The sequence below is a fragment of the Mytilus galloprovincialis genome, chromosome 4 (genome assembly GCF_965363235.1).
Source record: "Mytilus galloprovincialis chromosome 4, xbMytGall1.hap1.1, whole genome shotgun sequence".
Taxonomy (NCBI): domain Eukaryota; kingdom Metazoa; phylum Mollusca; class Bivalvia; order Mytilida; family Mytilidae; genus Mytilus; species Mytilus galloprovincialis.
This window is the reverse complement of record NC_134841.1, coordinates 104,422,538-104,441,760: the sequence shown is the minus strand read 5'-3', so window position 1 is coordinate 104,441,760 and position 19,223 is coordinate 104,422,538. Positions and strand designations below refer to the sequence as shown.

At 32.0% G+C, this 19,223-nt stretch overlaps 2 protein-coding genes across 2 annotated transcripts; both read left to right on the top strand.

Moving 5' to 3' along the window:
* Nucleotides 1-9,638: 9,638 nt before the first annotated feature.
* LOC143073806 (uncharacterized) lies at nt 9,639-11,774 on the top strand. Its single transcript, XM_076249562.1, has 4 exons — nt 9,639-10,547; nt 10,730-10,819; nt 11,015-11,087; nt 11,608-11,774. The coding sequence occupies exons 1-4, from the start codon at nt 10,224-10,226 to the stop codon at nt 11,772-11,774; spliced, it is 654 nt and encodes a 217-aa protein (XP_076105677.1). The 5' UTR covers nt 9,639-10,223.
* Nucleotides 11,775-13,509: 1,735 nt separating this feature from the next.
* On the top strand, nt 13,510-17,712 carry LOC143073720 (uncharacterized). Its single transcript, XM_076249488.1, has 4 exons — nt 13,510-14,352; nt 14,995-15,135; nt 15,348-15,529; nt 16,219-17,712. Exons 1-3 carry the CDS (start codon nt 14,122-14,124, stop codon nt 15,522-15,524), a joined length of 549 nt encoding a protein of 182 aa, XP_076105603.1. The 5' UTR covers nt 13,510-14,121; the 3' UTR covers nt 15,525-15,529; nt 16,219-17,712.
* Nucleotides 17,713-19,223: the final 1,511 nt, after the last annotated feature.

Genomic DNA, 19,223 nt, shown 5'->3' with positions numbered 1-19,223 from the left:
TCTGATAGACAAGGCATTGCCAGGAGTGATAATTATTACTCCTCTGTAAGCTGTAGGAACTTACTGGCAATTGACAATATTGATAGCTCTAGAGTATAATTAATCCGTCCACAAATAAATTTATTGACATTAATTGTCCGTCAAATATAAGGGAGCTTGGAAGTAATAAAATTGATTAAACGTGTGAGCACACCAAATGTCACTGGACATTTAACAAGACGAATAAATACCAATGAAAATGTATAGACGTACCTATATACTGACATTTGCTATAGTGATACCAAAATACGTAATGATTTACCTGATAAAGAAAACACAATTAAAATTTCAACAAACAAACACGTTATGGGTGACAAAAATAATCTCTAAACTTTGGTTAAATATTGAACGAATGGTTAAGATATTTTTCGTCATCCTTAACTAACCATTTCGTTAAACCAGTTGAACAACAGCATTTTAACCATACACTAAGTAACCAGACGTTAGTGTATTTAACTCCTTGGATATTGCATCTAGAAATGTGTTTGATATTTTTAAAACTAGCGGAGAAGAGTCATCACTTGTGGTGAAAAACGTAGGTTCGAAAATTGGAGCCTTGGCCTACAAATCTGAATTTCTGGATAATGACAGTAAACAAGCATATACTACTTTCAAACAAGATGGGGGTATAAAATGTGAAACAAAAAAAAAGAGCTATGGGTGAACTCTAAACTGGCTAAAAAGAAACTACGATAAGCGCAGGATTCCAATACTAGGTATAAACTGTATTATGAAAAAATGGCACAGTAGTCAGCACTTTTTGTGCTGACATGAATTATCATTGAATAATATGGTTTTATAAATTAACTGTTTACAAAATTTAGAATTTTTGAATTTATTAATTCCCCGAGGGTATCACCAGAGCAATAGTCAGCACTTCTGTGTTGACTTGAGTTATCATTGATAATGTTCATAATTATAAATTAACTGTTAACAAACCTTTTAATTTTTGAAATACTAAGGCTTTTCTATCTGAGGAATAGATTACATTAGCTGTCAATCGTAACTACTCGGCCATTCTCGCTACGCAGTACAATAGCCTCGTATGCACTACGGAGAAATTCTTCTTAAATTGTTGGCCGGAATTGTAGTGATCCGCGACACAAAGAAGTTCTATCCTCCAGGTGGCGCTATAATTTGGTTACATATCACAGTAATCAAGAACTTTAACTCTGCCAAATATTTTGGCGCGAAAGAAGGAGCAAAGTAAATAAGTAATGGTAAAAAATTTGTACCATTCCAGTCGAAAAAATATAAAATTCAATCGGATCGGAAAATTTTCCGGACAGGAGCAAGTTAAATCAGTAGTGGTAAAAAAAATGTACCAGTCCAGTCGAAAAAATATAATTTTGAATCGAATCGGAAAATTTTCCGGACAATGATTCCTCCGCCTAATGCATACGAGGTTATTTCTTCGTGCAACCAGAAAGGCCGAGTTGTTCCGATTGCATTAGCTGTATTTGGTAAAACTTTTAGAAATTTTTGGTCATCAATGCTCTTTAACTTCGTACTTTATTTGGCTTTTTTAAAATTGTAATTCGAGCGTCACCGATGAGTCTTTTGTAGACGAAACGCGCCTCTGGCGCAAATATAAAAGTTCAATAGTAGTATCTATGATGAGTTTATTTCTAATGCTTTTGATGTTGTGTGGCATGACCCGTTGATTTTAAAACTTTTTTAATCGGGAGTTAATGATGAGGTCTTGTTTTTAGTATACAAGTGGTATAAACAGTTGAAATCAAGGGTAAATGCAATGCACAGTTTTCGAGAGCTTTTGATGAATATTGTCTCCAACACTGTATAAACGTTATGCTAATCCATTATGAGATTCGTATAACATCGAATGTTTGGGCTTCGGTATTATACGATACATATAGCCTCACCAGCTTGCGCAGATGATATTGTATTATTATCAGAAGATGCAATCTCTTTACAGACAATGTTAAACTTACAAGAAACATTTGCAAATATATACAGACAGATACCTTATTAGTGGAACTTAAAATAAAATTATGAACTTAAATAATAGAAGGAATGAGAAATGTTTTGATGAATTTTATTTACATGACAAACCTGTGGAATATGTATCGTCATGTACACATGTTGGAATTGAACGAAATTCGTGAGTCCGTTTATTACAAAGCTGAAAACTGTGCAATATGACATTGACCATGAGATAGAAAATCTTAGTCTTCTCAAATAAGTCAATGCTATTGTGAGTGATCTAAGATGTGTCACGTTCACAAGTTCAAATATTAATGCAGACTATATTACTCATGGAGAAAATAGAGGCCATCTCAAGAGTAATGCCTTACACCATAACAGATGTTCAATACTTGATTTAGCTAGCAGTTAGGGAGAACATGTCATTTAAAACTATACTAGAACACACCCGCGAAATCGCGGGCATTCAGAGCGTAGTTTAAAGTATGTAAAGTGTTGTTGGAAGAATTTTGTAAAATACAGAATGACTGGAGAATTTCAGCAAAAGTATCATAAGTCATAGGTTATTGGGGACAGGAAAATGTTTTTTTACCCTCCACCTTTATTTCCAAAGTTCCCAATTTTTGGTTTTCTATCAATTTCAATATGAACATACATTTAGTATGTTATGAACATTTATTTAAGTAAGGAGCCTGTAATTCAGTGGTTGTCGTTTGTTTATGTGTTACATATTTGTTTTTCGTTCATTTTTTGTACATAAATAAGGCCGCTAGTTTTCTCGTTTGTATTGTTTTACATTGTCATTTCGGGCCTTTTGAAGCTGAGTATGCGGTATGGGGTTTGCTCTTTGTTGAAGACCGTACGGTGACCTATAGTTGTTAATATCTGTGTCATTTTGGTCTCTTGTGGAGAGTTTGAAGCTGAGTATGCGGTATGGGCTTTGCTCTTTGTTGAAGACCGTACGGTGACCTATAGTTGTTAATATCTGTGTCATTTTGGTCTCTTGTGGAGAGTTGTCTTAACATGGCAATCATACCACATCTTCTTTTTTTTATGTAATTAATGAATTTTGTAAAAGATTTAATGACTGGAGAATTTCAGAAAGAGTATCAAAAGTTCACATGAATAATTTTAGCGCTTATCTGTATATTATGAACATTCATTACTATATAAATAAAGCGTATTTACTTTCAATTCTAAGTTTACTAATCGATCCATGGTGATCATTGATATAGTATACAGACCCTTTCTATTTAATAAACTCTGTGACCGCCGTGGATAGTAAACTTGAAAATGATAGCAGATAAAATTCTGAAAATACACTTTATTCGTAGTATATGTATGTTCAAAGTATACAGAAAAACGCAAACCGGAAGTCTAATCTGACTTAAAATTTCGTACAATGACGGGACAATATCCGGATGCCTTTTTTCTCGTTTTTCTCCTAAAATAACTCAATCTGAATAATCATATGAATGGATGACAAATGCGACTATGCACTGTACCTATAGGACACAGAGGCGTGTTGATTAATTTATTCTGGAAAGAAGAGAAGCGACACCAAAAATGAGGTCTTCTCGTTTAATAGTATAGATGATAACATAATATCAAAAGTTAATTTATTAAGTTAATATTTAAATTAACAGGCAGTGTTGATATTCTTAATACCAGTATCTTGAACAATTGAGTTATAGGCGAAATTATACTGGTTTGAGCACCAAAGTTTTCTCACTGTAAATTGTTTCCTGCACATGCACACAGCTGCTTACAAGATTAGTTGCTTAACCGTATTACGCTACAAGGAAATGATACTCGAGACAATGGAGGGACGAATAAAGAACAGGAAGATGGCAGGAGCAATTTAAAACTCAAACCGATTACGGATTATTTTTCACAGAAAACTTGAAAGCTGCTAGTTTTATAGCATTTAACACTGTCTACTTATATAAAATATGTTTTTTATTGATTATCCAAGTTTAGTATTACTCCTCTAAACATGATTATATATATTTATACATCAACTCTGCATTAAATATCCGAATTCGGATTCAGTAATTATGAATATGCGCCTGAGAAGATAAATAAAGAGAAGAGTTCAATTGCCAAACACTTGGGCAAGAAATGGGTGTGAAACGTATATCAAAGAAACACACATGTTTTTCATATATTCATGTTTATCATCTCAGCGTAAACTATTTCAAGTTTTTGTATAAAGCTTTATATTGCAGACGGTATAAAGCCTGAAAGCTTCATACCTTATTTGCAGCTGCCTTTTTTTACAACATTTCTGTTTGTCATATGTCCATTGTCCTTACTTCATTTTCATAGTTTAGCGACTGCTTGAACTTTTTTTTATAGTTTTTGTCATGTAAAATACTCACTTATTATGAGACATATAGGAAAACTCTATTTGGTATACGGAATCCTTAAAATGTCCACTATGCTGTCAGACAGTGTTCGCCTAACCTCGACCTCATTTCATGGATCAATGATCTAGGTTAAGTTTTCTTGGTCAAGTTCTAATCTCAGAAACTATAAGCAATATAGGTCAATTATATTTGATATAAAAATAAGGGGATGATGGATGATTGCCTATAAGACAACTATCTACCATAGTTGAAATAAGGGGGATGTAAACAACTAGATATCATTGAGATGGGAGCCATCTCTGAGGGCCCCGCTGTCAATAACGTGGGGTAAATAAGTTGTATGGATAATCTGATATGAAGCATTATTTGAAGTTATTACATAGTCTCACATGTGATTTTAATCTAAGATTTTAAGTTACAACTGATAAATATTTCAACTTGCTTTCATAGTATAATAGTGATATGACTGCATGATGTGAACTCATTGTTGACTACTCTAAGGTGACTTCTGGATATATGGATTGATGTTTGAACAATATGTTTAAAGGTGCTGCCCAATTGATATTTGTCACATATTTTTAGAATTATGCCTTCAATATATTATGACCCACCAAGTATAAAGTATGAAATATTAACAGTTCTCGAGAGGTAGAGCGGACACAATTTGTTAAGAACAACGAACGGATAGACAGACCGACGGACTGACCTTTGACCTAGGATGCATACATTATGACACATTCTCTGGTGTTGGTTAATATATATGTTAAGTTGAAAATGTTTGTCAGGTATAAAGTGTGAAATAATAACAGCTGTCCTCTCAAAATATAGTGTGGATCAAATTTGTTAGCGATGGACATACCAACAGACAGACAGACCTTTGACCTAGGAAGTGGTACATACGTCATGACACACCCTCTGGTGTTGGTTAAAATGGATGTCAAGTATAATATTTGACATCATAACGGTTCTCAAGATATAGAGCGGACACAATCTTCACAACAGGACACGGGGTTGTCAACTGAAACCAAAGTTTTTTTGACGTTGACCTTTGTTCTAGGAAGTTGTACATACATCATGACACGCCCTCTGGTGGTGGTTAAAATGGATGTCAAGTATAAACTTTGAAATCATAACGGTTATCTAGATATGGAGCGGACATGATCTTCACCACAGGACACGGGGTTGTCAACTGAAACCAAAGTTTTTGACCTTGACCTTTGACCTAGGAAGTTGTACATACATCATGACACACCCTCTGGTGTTGGTTAATAATCATTTTAAGTATTAAGTATAAAATCATAACGGTTATCTAGATATGGAGCGGACACGATCTTCACCACAGGACACGGGGTTGTCAACTGAAACCAAAGTTTTTGACCTTGACCTTTGACCTAGAAAGTGGTACATACATCATGACACACCCTCTGGTGTTGGTTAAAATGGATGTCAAGTATAATATTTGACATCATAACGGTTCTCAAGATATAGAGCGGACACAATCTTCACAACAGGACACGGGGTTGTCAACTGAAACCAAAGTTTTTTTGACGTTGACCTTTGACCTAGGAAGTTGTACATACATCATGACACATACATCATGGTGTTGGTTAAAATGGATGTCAAGTATAAACTTTGAAATCATAATGGTTCTCAAGATATAGAGCGGACCCGATCTTCACCACATGATACAGGGTTGTCAACTGAAACCAAAGTTTTTTTACCTTGACCTTTGACCTAGGAAGTTGTACATACATCATGACACGCCCTCTGGTGGTGGTTAATATACATGTAAAGTATAAAGTATGAAATCATAATGGTTCTCTAGATATGGAGCGGACACGAAAGTGTTACGGACGGACAGACGGACGGACGGACGGACAGACTGATCACTATAGGGCGACCTGCCTAAAGGCGGGGCCCTAATTAAAGCAACCGTACGGACTTCATGATACGTACCGATTTTGAGGTTGTCTGCATGTTGATATGGAAAAGTATCTGCTGCGAGACAAAATAAATTTTTTATCGAGTAAGCGCAGCAAAAAGCCTTCATGTTGTGTCGAGCAGTTGACATTTTACGATTTCAATATACAGATAACCAGATAATCGATTTATCGGGATGTATTTGCGACTTTTGGAAGTGTTTTCTTAGTTTCACCAATAACCGGAAGATGACTTGATAAGTTCGGGTCAAACTTATCAACGTCGGATCAAACATTATGACGTCGCTGATATGTCCTGTCAACGTATATGACGTCACAAAACCGTGATATGAAAATTTCTTAAGGTAGATGGGGGGTCTAAATTAAAATTCATAGATGTTTTTAATAATTTGTCAAAATGTAGTTTATATCATGCTATTTTCAAAAATATAATAAAAAGTATGGGTCACGGGGCTTATTGTCACGCTACAGGTTGTGCAAAATTGTCAGATAGTGTATAGAATATGCATGGGAACCCTAATGTTGTGCCATGAAACAAAAACTACACCATAGAATTGTATAATAAAATTTGAGAAGATAGCTCAATATGCTTTCAGATAAGAAAAAAAATGGGGTCACGGGACTTGTTTTCTTGCTACATAATAAAATGGGTAAATTCCGTACACATTCTATAGTAAAAGAAACTTTATCTGAATTATCTCCCCTTACATTTGAGTTGTCTCCCTTTATGTGGCAAACTCTGAAAAAAATGAATCAAACAAAAGTAGTCTGCTTTTTTGTACAATACGGTCATAAATATGATTAAACATGTCATTTTATATATAAACATAAAAATTCTCACACATGAATTACCTACTTCTCTCGAAATTTGAACATTTCATTAAAGATGAAGACCGATTGTTTTCTGGTATTTCAAAATCCAAGATATAGGAAGACACCCCATCTACCTTAAAAGCTGAGCAGAGTGATGTAGACAGTGGGACGACCGATAATAAGGATACTAAAGTGTTAATGTCAGTCAGATTGAAGGTTTCATCCTAAATTGACCTCATTTTTATGGCAATCTAATTAAAAGAGGGGCGAAAGATACAAAAGGGACAGTCAAACTCATGGATCGAAAATAAACTGACAACGCCATGGCTAAGAAAAGAAAAAGACAAACAGACAAATATAAGTACATAAAACATAACATAAAAAACTAAAGACTTAGCAACACGAACTCCACCAAAAACTGGGGGTGATCCCAGGTGCCCCGGAAGGGTAAGCAGATCCTGCTCCACATGTGACTACCGTCGTGTTGTTATTACAAACCCGGTAAATAGTCTAATTCGGTAGGTCACATTAGTGAAAATGGAACGGGAATGTAGTTACGACATAAGGAACATGCCCGATATCATCTGTGAAACGGATATTTCATAACGGTCAACCAACTCGTGATGGCGTCCGTAAAGTTTACGAAGGGGTAATTTCAACTTCACTATTTGGAACTCTTGGTTTAATAGCTTCCTTGTGAGCAGTAACCCCCTTTCAAGGAAATCATGATAGGAAGTGCACGCCCAGAATATCGTATAAATTGGGAGATATATACTCCGTATGCAGGTGCTGCTGGAATGTTGCTACATAGAAATGAAAAGTTCACAATTTGGAAGCTGAAATCATCTCTTTTATCGTAAAGTTTTGTTTTCAACCGACCCTCATTGTCAATTTCTAAATATAAATCAAGATATGAGGCAGACTTAACTGTATCTGTTTATCTCCTTTATCTTTAGTTCAGTAGGACAGATGCGTTCAACATAGTCACCAAAAATGCCATTCCTCGTTTTGTAAAAATTGGTGTAAACGGGAAAAATATGATAAATAAAAAATCTCTTGATTCTCATTTAATTAAATGTATGAATGTGGTAGATAAAAGAATATCTCATTTTGAAAATAAATGAGAAGTAAATAAAAGAGTACATACTACGCCTATTTCCAGAATAAGAAATACACTTCAAGAAATTTCAAAGCGGTGTGTACCGGCCGACAAGGCAGCCAACAATGTGGTGGTGGTAAACGGTAAATACTACACGGACGTTCTTAAAAATTAAATTTTAAATGCGTCTACATTCAAGTCCATGCGACCCACAAAGAGTCATATAGTTAACAAACATTTCATAACCACATCACAGCTTAAGGCTTCTTCTGAACATTTGAAGGTCCCTACTATGTATTGGTACCTATACTACACAAAAAAAACAGTAAAATATCGTTCCATCTCGGCATCTAGTAAGCATTCTAAAACTAATCTTTCAGTGCTTTTAAGAAGTTCTTTAGATACTATCAAAGAACTACTGAATAAAATATATGAAAATAGTGGAATTAACTATTTTTGGAGTGTAAAAAAATCTTTGAATCTGAATACAAATATATAGGCTGGAACTCATTTAAAGCCTTCTTCTCTAATGAGAAAGGTAAATATGCTAGATATACTTACTGGAGGTGTGATGAGATGATTGAAACTGTTAATTTTCTCCTCGATAATATTATGTACGTTTCGGCAACAAAGTTTATCGACAGGTTGTAGGTATTCATATGGGCACGTATTACGCCCCTTTAATAGCAGACTTGTTTTTGTTCTGTTATGAATCACAATTTATGACCAAACTCAGTAAAGATCCGTCTGAATTGCATTGAATTGATAAATTCCACAACATGTACACTTACCGTTATCTTGATGATATCTTGTAGTTAGATAATCAAACATTTTCTCAATATACTGCCGAAATTTACCCAAGGAACTTACTTTAAATAAATCAAAGTTAAACGGTAAGAACTGTCCTTTCCTAGATTTTGATATTTCGGTTTAACATGGGAAACTCCACACTAAAATTTACGACAAAAGGGACGATTTTTCGTTCCCTATTGTTAATTTTTCCCTTTTTGGATGGTGATGTTCCTTTGGCACCATCTTACGGTGATTATATTTCACAACTCGTTAGGTTTTGAAGTTTGGTTGTACCTGTAGAAAACTTTTTTACGGCAATATTGTTTACCGTGTCCGGAAATTAAGAAATGATCCGGGTAAACTAATCGATCCTTTAAATAAACTTATTCTAAAAGGTTACCAATTCAACACTGTAATTAGATCAATAAATATTGTTATTATTGGTACTAATATTGATTTTGTTATCAGTAAATTGAAAGCAAACTAAATATTATTGTTATATAGTTATACAACATATAAACATTCATGGATCTACAATATGTCGATACCTTTATCTTGGCATTACACAAGGTAGTAGTATATATTGTGTGGCAGCAGCAAATATTTTTGCCACGTTGACAAAAATTTTGCCCCGACAAAAATTTGTTCCCGCTAGCAAAATTGTATAATATATTTGTTGAATAATATCAAAATATTGGATTTTAAAATTTGTAGAAATATAAAAGACTGTTTTGATTTTTTCACACGTTGCATTTTGCAGACGTCAAGAAAATTACATAATATAACTGTTGTATAATATTAAATGAAAATTTTGTTTTTTCACTTATAAAAGAATGTTTTGATTTATTTTCCATCGCATTTAACATATAGACAATTTAAATTGTTAATATTTTGGATAAAGAAGTTAAAAGTAAAACTGAAAAAATAGAAGATTAAATGACTTCGCGTTGAGAGAAGAAATTTTATAAAACTTTTAAGTTTCATTTGTAACAAAAAATGAATAAGAATTGAAAATATATTAATTAACCCTAACCCTAGCGTATATTGTAAAAACTATTATTATTATTTATTAAAACAATCCATACTCAAACATTAATTAAACCTTATCCATCTACCACTCTTATCCCAACCATATATCACGGAATTAATTACCCCTAATTTATTCCCTAATTAGACTATTGTTTTTATTTCTCATCCGGGTATTTAATTCCTCAAAATATTTGCAAAATGTCACCCATCAACACCATGTTTATATTCATCATCATTTGTTTCACAATGTCAGCTGTTTCATGCTCGCATGAATTGAGAGATGTATGCACAGTGGAGGGGGATACTTTCCATTGCAGATGGACTGGAGCAGGGCTCTACAACACCAGAATCCGACTAGATGTAAAGAAAGTCGTATTCGAAAGATTTTTTGTTGCCGGACAATTGGACCTTGCAAATAATAGAGACCTGCATTCAATTGAGATCAAACAAGGAAATTCTAAATGCAGCAATGTTTTAGCAGCACCAGAAACAATAACAATTGTTAATGGTATACATTGTGATGTAAGTATATAGGAAATTAGAAAAGAATAACAGAATAATAAGAGCTTTAAAGTAATCACGTAGTATTGTCTCTATATGTAAAGTGACTAGAAACAACCTAAACTATGAGCAGATCTTATATATTATTTATTAATTTTATTGTGTAAAACATTTCTTACATTATGTATATTTTTTTTTTACAGAATGGAGTCATAGCTTCTACAACAACAACAGCAGCAACAAGAGTAACACCAGGATCCACATTGTCAATCGGCACCACTGATAAACAACTGGTAAGCATTTATCTGATATTTTTTTAATTAAAACGTCCGTTTTGTTTTCTATTTTTATTAGGAAATACATGTACATGAACGAGTCAATTTGTATTCTCTATAGTATAGTGCTTAAAAACAAATTAAAATGTGAAGGATAAGATTTTTTAATATCAACATTTTCATGAAATACATGATTTTATTTCTTTATTTCAGAAGTCAACACCACATGCACAGGAGGAAGACAAGGGTCTAGATAATATTAAGATCATTCTTATAATGATTTTTGGTAAGTATCTAAAATTTAATTTATTTATTTGATTGACAAACAATATAAAAATAAAATAAATAAATAAAATAAAAATATATACATGTTCTAATAAAAACACTTATTTATAAATAAGAAAAAGATGCGGTATGAGTGCCAATGTATTATAGATCAAAGTATGACCTTCAACACAGAGCAAAAGCTCACACCAAACAGTAAGCTATAAAGACAATTCAAACAGAAAAACCAATGGTCTAATCTATTTATATATATCAATATATTTTATAATTTTTAAAGTAAGTGACATATTCAAATTTATCTTTACAGCATCTCTAGCATGTGTTATGCTCTTGTCGCTGATGTTATTTTGCATCTGCAAAAAGAAGAGAACTGCAAAAACCAATTTCCGCCAACACCAATTCTCCTTCAATGTCGATGCAGATTCACTATCCGAAATAGAAATTGCAGATTTTGTTAATACACCAAAAAAAACTGTTTAAGTTAATATCTATCTCTGTATTTACTACTTTTTAATTTGTAGAATATATCCTCATCGCAATTTATGAAAGGCTTCAAGAAATTATAAATTATTTTTTTCCACCACGTGAAAATAACAGACGAGTAGCCCCAGCACAACAACAACCACCAAGAATATTGAGAAGATCAAACAGGATATCTATTCGGTCACAGAGACTAACCTATGATTAATTTTCTAAACTTTTAAATTTTATGAAATTTTTTAAATTTTTTTTCTAAATTTTATATTTTTTTTATTTTTTTTTTCTAAATTTTATAATCTTTTTTCTAAATTTTATAAACTTATTTATACACTGTTATCTAAATTTTAATAATCACTGATGAGGATGTATTCTACAAATCTACTTATATTATGAAAAATTATATCACCAAAACTTTTCAATTTTCTTTCATTTGATTTATTTGGATTAGTTACACTTTATTTTAATTAAAGAAAAGATTTTGATTATACTCGCATTTCTCTACTCTCATTTTATTATATTGTAAATAGTAGTATACATGTAGTTTGTTTTTATAAATTCACCTTAGTTTATATGTTTCATGCTCATTCAAACCATAAATTTCATTATAAATCTATTCTTTTCATTAAATAATCTACTTTCTCTGGTATTAAAGTTCATTATTAATCTATTCCTTTCATTAAATTATTCTTTTTAGTTTTCCATTTACATATGTTTAGTTTTGTAATAGAAATAAATTAAATTAAAAAACAAATATGATTGGTATTATTGTATATATGTAAATAATATATATATGTATATAATGTTTGGAGAACTTTTTGTTTTTATGTTTACTTTATCATCATTTTCATCTTTGGAATTTTTTCATATGAGAATTTACAGCATCCAAATTTAATTACAACATATTATCGCATATTTTATCATATTGTGTTTGCTTAAACTTTTTTTCTTTTGTTTTTATTACTTTTTATAGTGCTATATGATTAAGTTAAACCTAGAGATAAATATATAAAAATTCTTGATTTGTAACCGCTGTCATGGTGCTTTCTATAACATGTTTTATGTGAAAAAAATGGTGCATTACAAATGATGTAAGTTTTTTATAACCAAATTTCATTTGATAGTTCTCTTGTTTATATTATTTACAATTGTTATATAAATAGTGCAGAAAACTTGATTTGTTTTGAAACTTACTATGTTGTTTCATGGAATAAAGTATTTGTATTTGATATGTGTTAATAAATTAGACTTTTCTTAAACTTTTCCCACTGCATTGCTACCCCAATCAATGTGGATGATTACCAGTTGACACCATTTGTATATCATCTAGAAATTTGCAAACAAAAACTTTGCTTAATTAATTTTTATCTACTTTAAATTTATTAATTATAAAAGAAATATGGTTTAATTGCTGATGAGACAACTCTTCAAAGAGGTCAAACCACAAGCTTCAATCTCAAATCTTGTCAAGAAAATGAAATATTTACACAGGAAAAAAGAAGCTAGCTGAAAAAAAGTCATGAACAAAACAAGATTCACCATTTACAATGATCCAAAGAAAAGAAAAGAGCATATCTAGAAATTTGCAAAACAAAAACTTTGCTTAAAACATTTTTATCAACTATTAATTATAAAAGATGGTAATCCACAAGCTTCAATCTCAAATCTTATCAAATGAAATATTTACACATGGGAAAAATTAGCTAGCTGCAAAAAAGTCATGAGCAAAACAATTAACTACGATCCAAAGAAAAGAAAAGAAAAAAGTAGCATGTAGGGGGAAAAATAGAGAGAGAGAGAAAAAGGAGATATGATCCACCATTGAAAATATGATCCAAAGAAAAGATGATCCAAAGAAAAGAAAAAAGTCGCTTATGTTCTAACGAAGGAAAAAATAGAGAGAGAGAAAAAGGAGATAGGATTCACCATTGAAACTATGATCCAAAGAAAAGAAAAAAGGTGTTTTAACGATGAAAAAAATTAGAGCGAGAGAGAGAGAGAAAAAAAAAAGGAGATAGTAATGAGATGTAAAAATAATCGTCAAAATCCAACTCGATTTACCATTGAAAATATGATCCAAAGAAAAGAAAAGAAAATAGGTTTTGTTTTAATGAAGGAAAAATTATATATAGAGAGAAAAAATAGTAATGAGATGTAAAAAATAACCATCAAAATCCGGTTCGAACAAATCTATAATATATAATTGATCTTAAATAAAAACAATCAAAATTTATTGAGTAATGATCACTTTTCAAATTTGAAAGGTGATAAACACTTTATATTTAAACTGATGAACTAAGATTTAATGTAAACAGAAGGTGTATTATCCAAATACTGCCGCAATATTGGAGATCAATCTGACATGAAAAATCGCGATCGGGACAGATCTACACTGAAATTACATATGAATTAATAAAATGGTGTAACATGGATAATGGAAGGTTGGCGAGCCTTTAGGAGTAAATAAGTGTTGGAAACTATTATTCATAATTTAATGAAACGGAAGCTTTATTCCTTTATTAACGCGGTACACTCAATTCTATCATAAAGCGATAAAAATGATGAACCAGGTTGAGTACATGAGGGGATTTGGTGGAGAAGTAGAGCGGGCTGAGTTGAATTTTGGAAGAAAGAAGAACATTGCGGTTACACCGTACAAGGGATATGTTTATATCCACATAGGCAGTTTAACAAGTAGCAGAAGCATAACTCTTGGGACTGATGAGTTTAAAGAGCTATGCAATCTGAAGCCAGTTCTTTTAAAAGCTGAGGCAGAAATAAAAAAACAGGTTAGTGATTTCTAATATTTAGCAGTAAATATTTACATGAACATATAGCTAAATTATTATCGTTCAGCAGCAAATAGTTGAGCGTGATATATATTTTATTCTCTAAGAAATAGGAGCGATCTACAAAATTATTTTAAAGTAAGATATTGCGAGTGTTTAATAAAAGCACCAGCTGCAGATGTTTCACCTTATATGTTTTTTCGTAAATTTCACTACTGCTAGTAAGTACACATAATTTTCAAAGTTATTGAAAGCGAGTAAAAACTATATGATAAACGTTCTAATTATCCTTCAACAGCAAATAATTGAACATAAATATATACTTTATAGGTTTAATATACAACAAACGTTTTAGTTAAAAGTAAGTTATTGATAGAGAGTATTTACAAGCGGCTTGCGTTCAGCTGCAGATATTTCACTTGTTTCTGGGTTGATTTCACCACTGTTAGTATTAATTTTCAAAGTTATTGATAGCAAGTAAAAAATGTTTTGATAAACGTTCAGTTGCAGATATTTCAACATTTTTGTTTCTAGGTAAATTTCTCAACCGCTAATAAATACGAATTTCTTTCCCACAGCAAACGTTGATTTATATGATTTCTTACACGTTCAATTGTTTTTATTATATATTAATTTTTTTAGCTGCAAAAACCTAGCAGGAAAAAGAAGGTTATAGTTGTTGAAGAGGAAGAAGAAGAAGAAGAAGAAGAAGAAGAAGAAGAAGAAGAAGAAGAAGAAGAAGTAGAAGAAGAAGAAGTAAAAAAAGTTACTTTGAAAAGAAAGGTAAAACAACTTTTGTTTTTTTTTTTCTATGTAAATCAAAATAAGTAGTTATAATTTTCAAGTTTATGAATTTAAAGTAATTATCCAATTAAATGTACCATAAAAAGAAAAAAAAAAAAAAAAAAAAAAAAAAAAAAAAAAAAAAATTGAAAACATTGAAATAACTTTAAAATTTTAAGATGATTTTCTATATTATGATATTCTTATTTTAGAGAAAGGTGATTGCTATCAGCGATAGCGATGAGGAGGCGGGAGTGTCAGAGTCGGACGTCAGAAAGGTGATTGTTGCAGCAGAATCTGGCCCGTTCAAGGGGCTAAAGAAGAAAAAGAAAACAGCTGGAGCTGGATTCATACTTTCTGAAGCAGTTGAAGATGGCGAGTGGAGATAACACCAGTAAGTGATCAAATTTTTATTCTGTTTCTAATATGTTCTTATATACAATAGTTAGGATAGAAATCATTTATAACTTAGCAACATTTTTCCAATCAAAGATTGATTTATCAATATGTGAAATACTCGCTTTAAGATAAAACCATTGCCTTTGATTTAAAGCGATCTCATTTCTAAGAGGATCATTTCTCAATAATACAAACAGTTCACTATTCAATATACATGTATTTACAAAAATATCTTCAGATAAAGCAAAAGTGTCCATTTTATTACAAAATAAATCGTTTCCGCTACTGTTTCGTTTAACATCATCAGATATGAATGGAGGATCATTTTCACTGTTTAATGGCCCATTTATTAATATAACTGCTAGAGTTATCGAACAGAATAACAATCCGACAATTTTCATCTTTGCACCAAGCCAGTGCAGTTGTGGAAACTGGTCACTGATTTCAGCTGTATCCATATTGATAAAATTGTAATCATGCTCATCTGTCATTTTAAGTGAATATTCTTCCACATTTGCACTACTCAATTCATCCTTTTCATTTATTTTAGAAATCTCCATTATGAAATCCAATTTCTTAATACAGGTGTCGCACTTTGTTCATTTGTTTTCATGCATGTATCTGTAGATTTATGATGTGAAAACTATTTTACTAGAGTTTATGTATCTTATTTATTTCTTTTAGCCAATCAGAACAGAAAAAGGACAATGGGAGAAGAAGTAGAAAAAAAGACACTGAGTGAAAAACGAAAGCGGTCAGCTCCACCTTCATTAAGAACTTTATCTGTTGCATGTATTTATAATAAATTAACAACAAAATGTGATATTCAAATGAGAGATTTTTTTTGTAAAATTCCCTCACCAATTTTAATTATTTTTATGGATTATGCAGACTTTCAATTTGTTTTAAATCCTGGATTTGCCGAATTAGATGTGTTTAATGCTGCCGAGGAAATTTTTGATCAAAGATATCAATTAAATAAAATGATAAGGGAATGCAGCCATTTCACATCTGAAGAGATATTCATTCATTTAAAGAACGTCCCAGGGTCTGTTTTAAATTCACTCGGACTTTCGTTCAATAGGGAGAACTTTTCCGATATTTTAAGGAAAATATTAAACATGCGATTTTCACGTGTTTAATTTACCAAAGAATATGTCTCATATATTTTAATCTAAAATTTAAGAAATTTATTTGTAATATTTTCATCGTGTTTGAAGGTCTTTTTCCCCATTGCACAATGTATTTCACTGGTGCGTTTGAAGGTGTAATTCCCCATTTTCATAATTGTGTTTAATTTACCAAAGAATATGTCTCTTATATTTTAATCTAAAATTTATTTGTAATATTTTCATCGTGTTTGAAGGTGTTATTCCCCATTGTCCAATGTATTTCACTGGTGTGTTTGAAGGTGTTATTCCCCATTTGAAGGTGTTATTCCCTAAGGAAAATATTAAACATGCGATTTTCACGTGTTTAATTTACCAAAGAATATGTCTCATATATTTTAATCTAAAATTTAAGAAATTTATTTGTAATATTTTCATCGTGTTTGAAGGTCTTTTTCCCCATTGCACAATGTATTTCACTGGTGCGTTTGAAGGTGTAATTCCCCATTTTCATAATTGTGTTTAATTTACCAAAGAATATGTCTCTTATATTTTAATCTAAAATTTATTTGTAATATTTTCATCGTGTTTGAAGGTGTTATTCCCCATTGTCCAATGTATTTCACTGGTGTGTTTGAAGGTGTTATTCCCCATTTGAAGGTGTTATTCCCCATTGACATAATGTTTGAAGGTGTTATTCCCCATTGTTCTAATGTTTGAAGGTGCTATTCCCCATTGTTCTAATGTTCGAAGGTGTTATTTCACATTGTCCTATGTTTGAAGGTGTTATTCCCCATTGTCCTATTGCCTTAATGTTTGAAGGTGTTATTCCCCATTGTCCTATTGTCATTATGTTTGAAGTTTGTTTGAAGGTCCATTTGGGTTTTAAAGTTATGTATTTTCATTGGGGTTTTTAAGTTAAAGTCGCCATTTTACCATGCTACTCCCCATTGCCCTATGTATTTCACTTCCCCAGGTTGATAGCAAACGGATAAAACTTAAATATGTTGATATATTTTATTATAAAATCATATATTTATTTACATGAAATAAAATATTATATAATTATTGTACAGTGTGTTTTCTTTTTCTTGAATTTATTACGGATATGGATTTTTTTTTCAATTTACAATTGTATTAATGTTTTTCTTTTAATTTTCTATGAAAATATGCTAGCGAATGCACATTATCATCCAGCAAGTGTCTCTTGTCATCATATGGTGATAGTCCACTTTTCACAACCTTCACCATGTGAATCTGATGGTTGAAACTTCTCAAAGTGTACATATGCGAGAGTAGTGGAGAACAATTGAACAAGGTGTTTTTATATTGTTCGAATCTAACATTTCGGGTTTTAATACCCTTTGCTACTACAGTTTCCTTGTCGTCTGCGGTGATAAAACTATACATTTTTGCTCTTAGTCCGATATATTCCACCATTTGAATGGACTTGCATTCATCTTTGAATAAACCAATAATCGATTTCCTGTCTTTGGTGTAAAGAGGGTGATCAGCTGGATAATTTGAAAAGTCATATAGCTCACTGTTTAACGACATGTCTCTATATATGTCATCAGTTCTCACATGCATAATGAAACTGTCAGTATCTGTGTAACATAATGTTACATTCTCCTTGTATAGTTTTTTCATGTGGTTGTAGTAGTAATCAACCATGTGCGCCTTTGACAGATCGAGAATCATTTGTCCTAGGTAAATTGGTTTGTTGAAGAAAATTTTTGTTTTGGTTTGTAGCACGCCGCACAAGTGGTCGTTGAATATCTTAAAGCTTTTAAATGATGATTTTGCAGTAAGTTTTTGAAACTTATCCCACCTATGACAGAGAGAGAAGTTGATATGTTTCCGCAACGATTCCATTGATTTACCGAAAATAGCATTGTTGCCATTTTTAAAAAGTTTTTGCTCGAAATTGCTAGTAGCCTTTTTCCTCATTTCGGTATTGAAGTCAATATACTGTTTCAACCATGGACGCTGTTCAAATGAAACTATATTGTGAATCTTCTTCAAAACCAAACCTAGTTTGAGGTATAACTTTAGATTCACATAGTGCAAGATGTAATGCTTTTTATCTTTCAAAGTAGCTAGCAATTTGGTGCTCGGTTGGTATTCTTTCCCATCATCATTTGCTTGCTCATACAGATGACGTGAATGAGGTGAAAGCATTTCATTTGTTATCACTCCTTTTTCAACTGCAAGAGGAAAATCATTGTGAAGATCGTGTAAGTTATCTGGGTAATCCAAATCGCATTCAATGACATATCCGATGTCAGCGTTATTGGATACATTTAAGACATTGAAATCGTTTATTTCCTCTTCTGACAACCACTGGAATTTCCCCACAGCTAATGGCATGCTCATGCTTAAACCGTATAAATTGTTCGCATCTACATACATCAAGTATGAAGTTGGTAAAGCTGGATCATAATTGCTCAAGTAGGGATTGTTTGCTTTTGCATGTCTGCAGCTCACCATTGTTAAACCTCCTCGTATACTCTGCTCAAAGAAGAGCCACATTGTAGGATCTGTCAATAGCTCAAGTCTCACACCAGTCATTTTCAATGC

Coding starts and splice junctions, on each gene's coding strand:
- LOC143073806 (XM_076249562.1), top strand. CDS start 10,224: ATGTCACCCATCAACACCATGTTTATATTCATCATCATTTGTTTCACA. Junction 10,548..10,729: donor TTAATGGTATACATTGTGAT/GTAAGTATATAG, acceptor TTTTTTTTACAG/AATGGAGTCATAGCTTCTAC. Junction 10,820..11,014: donor GCACCACTGATAAACAACTG/GTAAGCATTTAT, acceptor TCTTTATTTCAG/AAGTCAACACCACATGCACA.
- LOC143073720 (XM_076249488.1), top strand. CDS start 14,122: ATGATGAACCAGGTTGAGTACATGAGGGGATTTGGTGGAGAAGTAGAG. Junction 14,353..14,994: donor AGGCAGAAATAAAAAAACAG/GTTAGTGATTTC, acceptor TAATTTTTTTAG/CTGCAAAAACCTAGCAGGAA. Junction 15,136..15,347: donor AAGTTACTTTGAAAAGAAAG/GTAAAACAACTT, acceptor TTCTTATTTTAG/AGAAAGGTGATTGCTATCAG.